The sequence below is a fragment of the Sceloporus occidentalis genome, unplaced genomic scaffold (assembly GCF_023333645.1).
Source record: "Sceloporus occidentalis isolate IW3139 unplaced genomic scaffold, rSceOcc1.0.p SCAF_9, whole genome shotgun sequence".
In the NCBI taxonomy this organism is placed as follows: Eukaryota; Metazoa; Chordata; class Lepidosauria; order Squamata; family Phrynosomatidae; genus Sceloporus; species Sceloporus occidentalis.
The window spans coordinates 23947788-23960873 of record NW_028316989.1 but is presented as its reverse complement, the minus strand read 5'-3'; the positions used below and the strand labels follow the sequence as shown (position 1 = coordinate 23960873).

Genomic DNA, 13086 nt, shown 5'->3' with positions numbered 1-13086 from the left:
CAGTGTAACTGCTATGGTTATTATTCCACAATTCAAAAAGGAAGTTGAGAAACTGGAGTGTGTCCAAAAGAGGTCGGCTAAAATGGTGAAAGGTCTGGAAACCATGAAACCCTCATAGGGCTTCAGGAGCTGGGGATGTTTAGCCTGGAGAAGAGAAGGTTAAGAGGAGATATGATAGCCCTGTTTAAATACTTGAAGGGATGTCATATTGAGAGGGAGCAAGCTTGTTTTCTGCTGCTCCAGAGAACAGAACCCCGAACAATGGATGCAAACTGCAGGAAAAGAGATTCCACCTCAACATTAGGAGGAACTTCCTGACAGTAAAAGGGCTGTTTGACACTGGAACACAGTCTTTCCTCTGAGATTTTGGTGGAGTCTCCCTCCTTGCAGGTCTTTAAACAGAGGCTGGATGACTATCTGTCGGGGATACTTTTATTGAGAGTTCTTGCATGGCAGAATAGGGTTGGACTGGATGGACCTTGGGGTCTTTTCCAACTCTATGGTTCTATGATTCCACTGTAACCATCCTATGGAATGCTGGCTGTTTCGGGAGGGAGGCATTTAGACTTTCCAGCCAGAACATTCCAGTGCCTCACTAATCCTCAAATCCTAGGATTCCATGAGATGGAGTCATGGCAGCTCCAGTTGAATAATAGTCAGCCCCATCCCTGCTCTCCTTTCAGAGGCAGATAAAAAATTCTTATGCCACCAGGCTTTCTCAAACTGACAAGAACTGGACTTTAAATGCTGTGCAATGTTTGTATAGAGTTCTGTATGTCATTTTTAATATATATATATATATATATATATATATATATATATATATATATTAAATTTTAAAGTGCAATAGTTTTAACTTTTTAAAATTGTTTATTGTTTTTCAAACTCTGTATCTAAAGTGTAATGCTTTATATCGTTTTTAAGTTGTGTTGTTTCAAATTTTGTTAGCTGCTTTTGTTAACTGCCTCTATTTCGGGAGAACGGTGGGGTATAGATAAATAAAAGTAACAGTGACAACCGCAATGACAATAGTGCTATAATTCTGCAGTGTGAATGGACTCCAAGTCTTTGGGAGGCCAGGGTTCAAATTCGTCTAAACTATGGAAATCCAATGGGTGACTTTGGGCAGGTCATACTCACCATAGAAGAAAGCAATGGCAAACCTCCTCTGAGGAAAACTTGCCAAGAACCCCCAGTGATAGGGTCTCCATAAACACATGACAACAGCAACACTTATCTTTAGGGATTATTAGTCTTGTTCAAAGGACTATTCTTGTGCAGATATGAATGTGCAGCATGGGATAACAGAGTCAAGGGCCAAACCAAGACCTTTTGTTGACTGAGGCAAATATGGTGTCCTGTATCCCACAATTCCATATATATAATCCTAGTATTTGAGTCTTCAAATCTAATTTGACATGACAGCTTCCTCCATTGCATGGGGGATACGCAGGCTAGCTTTGGGGCCACAAAGCAGGCTTGTCAAGGGGACTTGGAGCAAGATGGTGAGATGCTATGCCCTGTCTGCTGTCTACTGCCGCCACCTGAGCCAGCTGCTTCACTTTGGCTAAAGCTTGGGCCTGCCCTACTAGGAACATACCTGCTGATCCCATTCCAGATCTGCACTGGAAGATTAGAACTAAGCCTATGGCTCTGCTGAGTTTCTCCATGCAGTGGCATGGAGGCCTGCGCTGCTCCGTAACCCTGGATAAATGAAACAACCTGTGCACGTATTTTTTTAGGTATATGGGTTACATTCTGACATATCAATGGATGTTGGAAGCTGAAGGGTAGAGTTGTCAGTTGTGATTATTCAATACTTCCATATGCCCAAAGCTTGGAAATGTTATTTTTTGGAAACACAATGCTCAGAATCCCCGGCCAGTATAACCAGGGAACAAGTTGAGGGGAGGGTTTTGGAAACTCCATGTAGTTTAAAGAGTAACTTTTTCAACCTAAAAGGCATTGGCCTTTTCAGCTGCCACATCGCACTGTTGACTTATGTTCAACTTGTGGTCTACTTGGACTCCCAGATCCCTTTCACATGTATAAGTCTTCTTAAACCATGTGTGTCCCATCTTCAATCTGTGCATTTCATTTTGCTGCCCTAAGTGCAGTACCTTACATTTCTCCCTGTTAAAGTTCATTCAGGGCTACCGAAATTTATTTTTTTCTTCACATAGTGCACACTTTCAAAATATATATTAATATTAATATGTGGAATTCACCATCACTAGATATGGTGGTGGTCTGTAGCTTATGGTTGGAGGAATCTGTAGCCACTAGATAGCTGCTGAACTATATCTATTCAACCAGTCCAGCAAGCCCACAGTCTTGGTTTTATCTTTGATTCTTCTCTGTCGTGTATCCCTCAGATCCAGACCACAGCCAAGGCTTGTAGATTCTTTTTGTACAATATTGCTAAAATCCAACCTTATCTTTCCGCCTCTACTGCCAAGATCCTGGTTCATGCCCTAGTGGTCTCACGACTCGATTACTGTAACATCATCCTGGCTGGGCTTCCTCTTTCTCACCTCCGTCCTTTAATTTTTGTCCAGCATTCAGCTGCACGCATTATCACATCCGCCCACTGCTCTGACCATATCTCTCCTGTGTTGGCATCCCTTCACTGGCTCCCCCTCCCTTTCCGCATTCAGTATAAGCTCCTGCTCTCAATGTTTAAAGCCTTCCATGGGCTGGCCCCGCCTTACTTATCAGACCTTATTTCTCTTCACCTTCCAACTAGGGCCCTCCGTTCTGGTAGTCAAGGTCTGCTGTCCCAGCCCAGGATTTCCTCTGCCCCATCCCGGATTCGCCCCTTTTCACTCGCTGCTCCTCACTCCTGGAACCTTCTTTCCCCGCGAACAAGAACCATCACTTCTTTAACCAGCTTCAAAATGGAGCTGAAGACCATCTTGTTCAGAGAAGCGTTCCCAGGCATTGCATAATTGTCACTTGCTATTTGATGCTCTTTCGGTGTCTGTTTTATTGAATCATTTCCTGTATTGCTATGTATTTTATATGTATTATCCTACTAGAAAGGCCCCTTCCCCACCACCACTCCCTTCTCCTTTTGTGTCGTGTCTTTCTAGATTGTAAGCCTGAGGGCAGGGAACCGTCCAATTAAAAAGATTGTATGTACAGCGCTGTGTAAATTTACAGCGCTTTATAAATAAAGGTTAATAATAATAATAATAATAATAATAATAATAATATTGTTATTTTTCTGACCATTGGCCATTCTTAGGTTTTTGTGGGTTTTTTGGGCTCTGTGGCCATGTTCTAGAAGAGTTTATTCCTGACATTTGGCCATTCTGTTTGAGAGAGATGGGAGTTGATATCCAAGATCAGGGGGAGAGGTCAGAACAGAGAGAGACTTATCACCTCCCCCAAAACAGGTTCTTATTTATTTACAAATGTTTATATATCAATGTTTCAAACATAAAATGCATAAAGTGCAGACAATGTACATATACACAATACACAAATGCATGTATGATTTTAATGAGCAGCTCCACATTATCTTGTATTAAACAGGGCTTAAATAACTGAGTGTATTTTCAACAGGTTTCTAAAACTAAGATTAGTTGGAGCATGCCTGATATCTAATGGAAAAACATTCCACTGAGTAGATGCCACCAAGCAAAATGCCCTGCTCCAAATGACAGCCAAGTAACTTTATGTGGCACTGCCAAGAGGGTCTTTCCAGCCAATCCCAAAGATCCTGTGGATTTCTAAGAATTCTTCACATCTTTAATCCACTCCACAAATAAGGTTCAGGATCTAAATGCATATCAGGCAACGATCCTAATGAAGCTAAGCAGACCTAGGACTTGTCTTTATATGAATGGGAGATCCACCAGGAATGGTACACATGGATCCTTAAATTTTGTGATGGAAGAAAGAAGTACATTTTGAATGCTATGTGACCTGAACATTCCACATAGATATCCATAGGTATAGATGCTTGTCATTACCAGCTGGGTAAACCTAAACCAGAAATGCCTTGGACTTCATTCAGCTCCTAGAAGCCACATCCTGGATTCCCAATGATTCCTGATTCCCGATTGGGCGGCATATAAATAAATTATTATTATTATTATTATTATTATTATCCGCCTTGACCAATGGTAACCAATTGTGGAAATTATAATCCAAAACACCTGGAAGAACCATGGCTCCATATCCCTGGTCATAAACTCTTCTCTTTCTTATCCCATTCCATATCTCAGGTCTCCTTACCTTAGAATAGGTTGCTCCATTTATGACTTCTCCTCTTCGCATCCAAATAATGGATGCTGCTGGTTTGGCATTGTCAGCATGGCAGGTCAGATTCAGAGGATCTCCAGCCCTCAGGCTAATGATGGGTCCGCCATTAATAACTGGGTCATCTGGAGGCACTGTGAATAAAGGAAAGTGTTGTGCTATTTATGAATCTCAAAACAAACTTGTCTGATTATAGAAACACTGGAATGCACAGAGCCAAGACAGCAAGCATGACACCATGTGCTGAAATCCATTCATAGGTCCAGAGCAAGAATCAGTACAATCTGTAGTCTAAGATCCCAAGAGGTAATGCATCTTCCACAATAATTTTTATATTAACAAGGCACAACAGTGGCACACTGAATTATAGTTTTGAAATAAAACACAATGCACAAAGATAATTTTTTGTAAACCAACACAGAAATGTCTACTAGGAGACTGAAAACATGTTAAATAGCATGTTGTGCAATTTGTGTAATCGGCATGATGGTAATAATAATAATAATAATAATTATTATTATTATTATTTATGTTTCCCCGCCTCTCCCGGTGGATCGAAGCAGGGTTACAGACTAAATAACAGCACAGAGTGTTTACATCAAAATTCAATTAAAAGCAGCTAAAACAATAAAATATCCAAAATCAGACAATAACAATAGCATCAACAAGCAAGGCAGAGATCATACACAGACAGGGGCGTATCATTCATGTCATATCAGGGGGGGTTTCATATCAGGTGGGGTATGCTCGGCTAAAAAGCTCGGTTTTAACTGCTTTTCTAAATGTTTCTAGCGAGGCCGCCGAGCGGATCTCCTCAGGAAGACTATTCCAAAGTCTCGGAGCCGTTGATGAGAATGCTCTTTGCGAAGTAGCAACATATTTAAAGGCTGCTATTTCCAAAAAGTTCTTACCCGATGTTCTAAGAGTGCAGGGCAGATTATATAGGGAGATGTGGTACCATAAGTAACTCGGGCCCAAGCCATGTAGGGCTTTATAGGTAATAACCAACACCTTGTACTGTGCCCGGAAGCAAATAGGGAGCCAGTGAAGATCTTTTAAGACAGGTGTAATATGGTTGAACATTGATGAACCGGTGACCAATCTGGCTGCCATATTTTGCACTAACTGAAGCTTCCGAGCTTGGTACAAGGGTAGTCCCATGTAAAGCGCGTTACAGAAATCTAGACGAGAGATTACCAGAGCGTGTACCACTGTTTCAAGGTCCCTTCAGTCTAGGTAGGGTTGCAGTTGGCATATCAACCGAAGCTGATAGCAAGATAGCAAGGGAAGTGTGACCCTGTCCAGGATAGGTTGGCAAATTTCCTTCCTTAGACCCGAGGAACTTATCACAAGTACTTCCGTTTTCTCTAGATTCCGTCTGAGTTTATTTTCCCTCATCCAGCCCATTACCGATTCCAGGCAGGCGTTCAGAGGAGAGATGCCATCCTTAGTCACTGCATCAGTCGGAGACATAGAGAAACATATTTGCGTGTCATCGGCATATTGATAACACCGTGCCCCATATCTCCCGATGATCTCTCTCAGCGGTTTCATGTAAATGTTGAACAGCATGGGGGACAGAATAGCTCCTTGAGGGATACCAGATGTCAGTTCCCTCTTAGAGGAGCAAGTGTCCCCCAGCTTCACCAGCTGGAATCTGCCTGAGAGGTAGGATCGGAACCACTGGAGTGCAGTGCCCCCAATATCCAACTCTCCCAGGCGTTCCAGAAGGATACCATGGTCTATGGTATCGAACGCTGCTGAGATGTCCAAAAGCACCAGCAAGGCCACACTTCCCCTGTGTGAGATCATCGACTAAGGTGACCATGGCAGTCTCAACTCCATATCCCGCCCTGAAGCCGGATTGAAATGGGTCCAGATAATCAGTTTGGAGTGGAGAATCTTTTGCCCTCCAGATGTTTTGGTCTACAGCTTTCATAATTTGGCCATTGGTTACATTGGCTGGGACTTTTGTGAGCTGTCTAACTCTAAAATATCTAAAGATGGTGAATTTTCACCTAACTCAACATCTGTTTTGGAATGTTTTGGCACTGTGTTTTTCTGACTCACATTCTCTGATTTGGGAGTTCAGAACTAGAGATTGTTATTTATTTCTGAGTAAATCATTCCTGAATTTTAAAAGTGTCCTTTTATGGAGAAACCTTACATTAGGCACACTATGAATATGAATTTGTATTGTAATTGTGGAAATGGAACCTTGGGGATGAAACCAATGGAAAATTAAGCATCTAGTATCTTGGTGTTAAAAAGTGTTTCTGGGATTTACTCTTGGAGTAGATAGGTAGTGAATGTCTGCCACAGCCTCTTTCTTTATAAAATAAAAACAAAACACTTAAATCTTTTTTATGAGCAGTGCTTCAGATATTGGGACATGCACTTCTTCCTATTCTTCCCCACAGTTCTATGTTCAAAAAGAAATTTGCTGGATGATAATCACTGTAGTAGAGCCAAGCTTGGTATAGTTGAGGTGGAAGGACCTTTGGTTACCAGGGATGATGGGATCATCTGCTGCCTCCTGCCTTAGAGTTCCTTGTTCCCTTTGCAGTTCTCAACAAGAAACGTTTTTTCTCAGCAACAATATAGTATTTGTGCTATTCCTATCTATAATCAAAGTATTTGTGGGCTATGGTATTTTGATTTTTATTGAACAGTTAAAACACATTGACCTGAGGCTTTTACACCATACAATTATAGTGTTATGATTCCACATCAACTGCCATGGTTCCAGACAAGTTAACTGTTACATGGATTTGTAACTGGTTGACCGGCCGAACCCAAAAGGGTGCTCCACAATGGCCTCTTTTCATCCTGGAGAGAAGTGACCAGTGGGGTGTCCAGTGGGGCTCTGTCCTGGGCCCAGTGCTGTTCAACATCTTTATCAATGACTTGGAGGACAGAATTGGGGGCATGCTTATCAAATTTGCAGATGACACCAAATTAGGAATAGCAGCAAATACTCCAGAGGACAGGATCAAGATTCAAAATCACCTGAATAGACTAGAATGCTGGCCCAAAACTAACAAAATGCAATTCAACACGGAGAAATGTAAGGTACTGCACCTAACGAGGACAAATGAAATGAACAGATATAGGATGGGGGACACCTGGCTGAATGAAAGACTTATACGTGTGAAAGGGATCTAGGAGTCCAAGTAGACCACAAATTGAACACGAGTCAACAGTGTGATGTGGCAGCTAAAAAGGCCAATGCAGTTTTAGGCTGCATCAATAAAAGTATAGTGTCTAGATCAAGGGAAGTAATAGTGCCACTCTATTCTGCTCTGGTCAGACCCCAACTGGAATATTGTGTCCAGTTCTGGGCCCCATAATTCAAAAGGATGTTGAGAAACTGGAACGTGTCTAAAGGAGGGCCTCTAAAATGGTGAAGAGTCTGGAAACCATGAAGCCGTATGAGGAATGACTCAGGGAGCTGGGGATGTTTAGCCTGGAGAAGAGAAGGTTAAGAGGTGATATGATGGCCCTGTTTAAATATTTGAAGAGATGCCATATTGAGGAGGGAGCAAGCTTGTTTTCTGCTGCTCCAGAGAACAGGACCCGGAACAATGGATGCAAGCTGCAGGAAAAGAGATTCCAGCTCAACATTAGGAGGAACTTCCTGACAGTAAGGGATGTTCGACAGTGGAACACACTCCTTCCTCGGAGATTTAGGTGTAGTCTCCCTCCTTGGAGGTCTTTAAACAGAGGCTGGATGCCATCTGTTGGGGATGCTTTGAGTGAGAGTTCCTGCATGGCAGAATGGGATTGGACTGGATGACCCTTGTGGTCTCTTCCAACTCTATGATTCTATGGCCCGTTCCGCACGGGCATAAAGTACACACTCCGCACATACTAGGGTTAGAAAAGGGTGTCCCTTCTGGACACCCCTAATCCTAGTATGCGTGGATCGCGTACAAAGTGGCGGCGCCCTATACAGATGGGCACCACCATTTTGACGTTGCGGATGCTTAGTGTCCACACATCGCGCTGCAAAAATGATGATGCGAGTGCACCATTGGCGCAAAAAGAAGCTGCTTTTTGCGCTTCTTTTTGCTCTGTGAGGGAGCCGCGCGGTACAGAAGCTGCGGTTCGCTCACCGAGCAAGCGGAGGTGCCGGCAGACCACCGCTTTCAGCCAGTCTGTAACGGGCCAAAGATTCTATCCTATGGAGCTTGGGATTTTCAGTTTAAGAAGTGGTATTTCTTAATCAGAGCTTTAGTTCCTCTTAAAATTACAAACCCAAGAATTCCAGAGATGTAGCCATGACAGCTTAAAAATGTTATCATAATGCTATAACTGCGTAGTGTAAAAGGGCCCCTGTTTCTGGTGGGAGTGAAAAACAAATGCTAGATCTGGTTTGTTAACATGGGTCAACAAAACTCCTAATATTTTTTTATTTCTTCTTGGGAGGAAATAGGCTGACTATGGAGACTGTCAGGATGAGCACCTTCACTTTAAAATTTAACACTATCTCATTGTTAGGAATCAGGATCCAGGACTTACTGCAGACTTACTGTTCAGTTTGCTCAGACTTACTGTCCCTGTGCTGGAAGAGTTAAAAAATCAGATCAAGCTGTATGGTTTACAGTGATTTCTGCTGCCTTTTTGTTTTACTTTGGAAAGAAAGGTGCCAGGACAGCAGCTGACAGATGCTGTCTCTCCATCTTGTCATTATTGCTGCTTACTGGATTGGACAAAGCTTGGGTGTATTTTAGTTTTTGCTTTGCTGTCTGCCACAGTGGTTACTCTTTCCCCAAACCTGGCTATCTAAATCCTATATTTGTCTTCTTCTATGTTACAGATTGAGGTCCATGTGTGGGTTTTGTATAGGAGGCACTTGATTGTGGGTTAAACAGCATTACTTGTGCTTATATACAAACAGGGTGGTACTGAGCAAAACTGAATCACAATACAGTCACCCCTCCTAACTTGTGGATCTGAGATCCACTACCTTGAATATCCGCAGAGGGGCAACCTCTGCTATTTTCAATGGCGCATACGCCCAGCGCATGTACCTGAGCCACATGAACGGGGCACACCTCTATGGGGCTTCAATATGAGCGAGGCTCCATTTTCGCGGGGTGTATGTGTCTGGAACGGATTCCCTGCGAAAATGGAGGGCCAACTGTACTACTAAAAATGCATTGGCTGGCATCCTGTTCAGTAGTTAAAGAGATCATACACTGGACGTAGAATCTTATAATTGCTAGAGATACACATTTATGGTTGTTAATATCTCAATGTGACCCTGAAAATTATCTTTTCAGTCCGGCAGTGCCATAACCAAAGGGTTTCCAAAGCATTGCAGATCAGGATGATAGGTAATAATCTGCAGAGTTTTCCCAAGTGCAGGTTGCCTTGAGACAAGCATTTGCAGTATGATTCCAAGGGGACTCTCCAGCTGCCTGTTCTCAAGGAGCCCCAGGACCAGGAGGATGCTGCAGAACCATTTCCAGCCACCCTCATCTGCAGCACCTCAAAAATCCTTTGGGGCACTGCCAGGCTGAAAAGGGAGGATTTGGGGGGATGGCCTCAACAGACATAACAATGATGACAGAGCACCCTTATTATATTATTATTATTACACCTACAAAGTGAACCGAACCAGCTTTGTTTAGGTCTGTCTGTTTGGGCCTAAAAATGGGGTTTTCTTGGCAAGATTTGTTCAGAAGAAGTTTGGCATTCCCTTACCCGGAGGCTGAGAGCATGTAACTTGCCTAAGGTTCCCCAGTGGTTTCATGGCTGAGCCAGCAATCGAACCTGGTCCTTTGAGTGGCAGTCCAACACTCAAACCACTACTATAGTTGCTCTTACTATTTCAGCTATTATATTATCTGTCCCTACTTGTTTTATAAATTGTTTGACCGTGCCAGTCTTTATGTGTACGGACGGAACATCATTTTATCATTTTCTGTACTATTTCCTTAATATTACATTCTGCTTTAATAAGCACTCCATAACGGATGGATACTTTGACAGTTGACTGTTAAATGTTATGCTGAAGAAACACTTTGATAATATTTTTACATCTCTTCTAAAGTCCCCTGTTAACTGATTATTTTATTGTAGATTTCTTGCTGATATTTGTACCTGTTTGTAAAAGGTCCTTTGGAGTGTATTGTTTGTACGGATGTTTGGTCATCGTTATTGCATTTTATCTTGTACTAGCTGTATGCCATCATAATAATAAATGATTGATTGATTGATTGACTCAAACCACTAGGCCACACTGGCTCCACCAATAATTTTATTAAATTTTATCAAATCAACCTGTTCTTTGTATCCTTCCAGGAGCCAGGTCCTGTGTGAACTTAGGGCTGTTGGCTGTTGTGTGTGTGTGTGTATTGGCACATACATACACAATATAGTGTGGAATTTGATGGATCTTTACATTTTTTTATCACCTGCTGGAAAGCACAGCATTCCACTAGATAATGCTAGGACACTGAGCATTATTGCCCAGATGGATTTCTTCACTGCACTCAATAACGTTTCCCACATCATCCCAAGGCCCCTCCCCCAAAAAATGTATTAAAAAGTGGAAGATGAAGGACATCCAAGGAGCCCCTTTTCTATCAAGGCTATTGGTTAAAATCAATTACGTTTAAGGGCAAAAGTTTCTTTTAGACATCTCCTTCTAGGAACACCAAATCAAAAGCTTTTATTATTGTTTGCAAGATCAAGTTTGCAATGTATCAGGTTATTCTTGCTAGCATTATATTACTGCTTGTATGCGAGACTTTGATAGCATCTATATGTGGTCAACAGGCAATTTAGGCCTAGGTAGGTACTTCTGTGTTCAACCTTTATTGTCTGAGATGGCCGTAGACATTAGATATGAAAGCAATAACGTTATTTCCTCCACTTTATTTATTTACTACATTGCTGACAGGGCTCTCCTGCTGTGAGATACACACATCACATTTTATGAAGGCTCGAGGGCAGCAGCTTTCAGTCAGTCCACAATGCAAAAAGTGATGGCTTTGGTCTAAAAAAAGCAAAGGTTGGTGGAAAGTGGGAATTTTCAATCTCTCTGAGAAAACAAATCAGGCTACCAAGTGACAGCCCTCATGGTCATTTCAGCAAAGCAGCAAGAAGGCTGGCACTAAATGGGACTATTTCTGTGTTTGCCATTCTTTCTCTTCTATTTTGGGTCATGTCTAGTGTAACACTATGCGTGATATGATGCCATCACTCTGGCTTTCCTCAGCCTCCAGTCACATCACTGGTAATGATGCTGCCAACACACCACACTGCATATGTAACTCTTCCCCACAAATTCCTCAAATAGAAAACTCAGATGCTAGAATGCCTTCTGTGACAACGCTGGATCCAAAAGCACCCCAAAAGTTAGATCTTGGAGTAGTTACTTTTTTTTCCTGCAATTCCCAGACTCCCCCATCAAGCACAATGATTTAAGGGCTGCAATTGCTTCCCAGTGGGCCTTGGAGGGGTGCACCCTTCCCAATCTCATAAAAATAAAATTAAAAATACCACCTTTTTATTTGCCTCCCAATGCCCTCCATGGTTTTAGGCCTAAGAGAGGCATTTTTTAACAACAGGAACTCAGCGGAAGTACAATTCTTCTATTAACTGCTGTTTCCCCCCATTTTTTGTGTGTCTGTGATAATTTCTTTTTTTAAAAAAATCCTGAAAATAACTTCAGTTTACTTCCAATTTTGTAAAAAGGGTGTTGCCTCTGTGTGCATGTGTGTGGCGGGTCTGGATGTGAGTGCATATGCTCCAGCTCTCTTCACTTTGGCAGGAACAGTCCCAATTTATCCTCTATAATCCCATTTTTTCCAAATGCTTTCCATTGTCTAAGTTTCTGTCTTCTCCCACTTCCTCCCTTTCTCCTCAGTTGATCTCATTCACTACAAACTGAATTCAACGTGCAAACATAGTTTGCACTCAACTAATTCATCAGGAAGGAGAAGAGAAGAAAAAGCAAAATCTTGTCCTTCCCTATGGGTTTAGGTGAAAGCAAACTGCAGCAACCCTTCTAAGGTTGTTATATTCTTCCCTATGAATCCCTTTTGCCATCTTGACCGCCCACTAATGTTGCTTGGCTACTTGTGTTCTGGTTTCCATCCTTGAAATGTTGGATGGAATGAGAGTGAGAATGTGGTGGGTCGGGGCTCCAGGCAACCTCACAGTCCCCCAGCCATGCTTCTATGGCCAGTACAATCTGCCCAAACAGGTTGACCCCCGCTGAGAGGACAAGGAGCGTGTCCAAAGGAGGGCAACTAAAATCGTGAAGGGTCTGGAAACCATGCCTTATGAGGAACGACTGAGGGAGCTGGGGATGTTTAGCCTAGAGAAGAGAAGATTAAGAGATTAAGATTCCTGACAGTAAGGGCTGTCCAACAGAGGAACACACTCCTTCCTCTGAGATTATGGTAGAGTCTCCTTCTTTGGAGGTCTTTAAACAGAGGCTGAATGGCCATCTGTCAATGGGGATGCTTCAATTCAGAGTTCCAGCATGGCAGAATGGGGTTGGACTGGATGGCCCTTTTGTCTCTTCCAACTCTATGATTCTAAGGAGAATCACCCAATAACAGTTTCTCCATCTTGTCTGAATCAAGTCTGTATTTACTGACTCTTGTTCTACTTATTACAGAACATAAGCAATGATTCAGAACAGCCACCACCTGAGCTGGATTAAATGGAAAGGATGTTGCCTATTTGAAACATTTTACTCCACATCCTTGAATGTCGTTAAGGGAATCTCATCACAAGAATAAGCTGGAGTGGGTTGTGTGTCACCATATTTATGGACCCCTACTATACAGTCTTCTAGGA

At 42.4% G+C, this 13086-nt stretch overlaps 1 protein-coding gene across 2 annotated transcripts in view; it reads right to left on the bottom strand.

Moving 5' to 3' along the window:
• The window catches only part of KIRREL3 (kirre like nephrin family adhesion molecule 3), a 1115257-nt gene that overhangs the window by 338862 nt on the left and 763309 nt on the right, over nt 1-13086 (bottom strand). For both annotated transcript variants that reach the window (XM_089537770.1, XM_089537771.1), the window contains exon 6: nt 4243-4400. In XM_089537770.1, coding sequence (XP_089393896.1) covers nt 4243-4400 — 158 coding nt within the window. The remainder of the gene's footprint in view (nt 1-4242; nt 4401-13086) is intronic.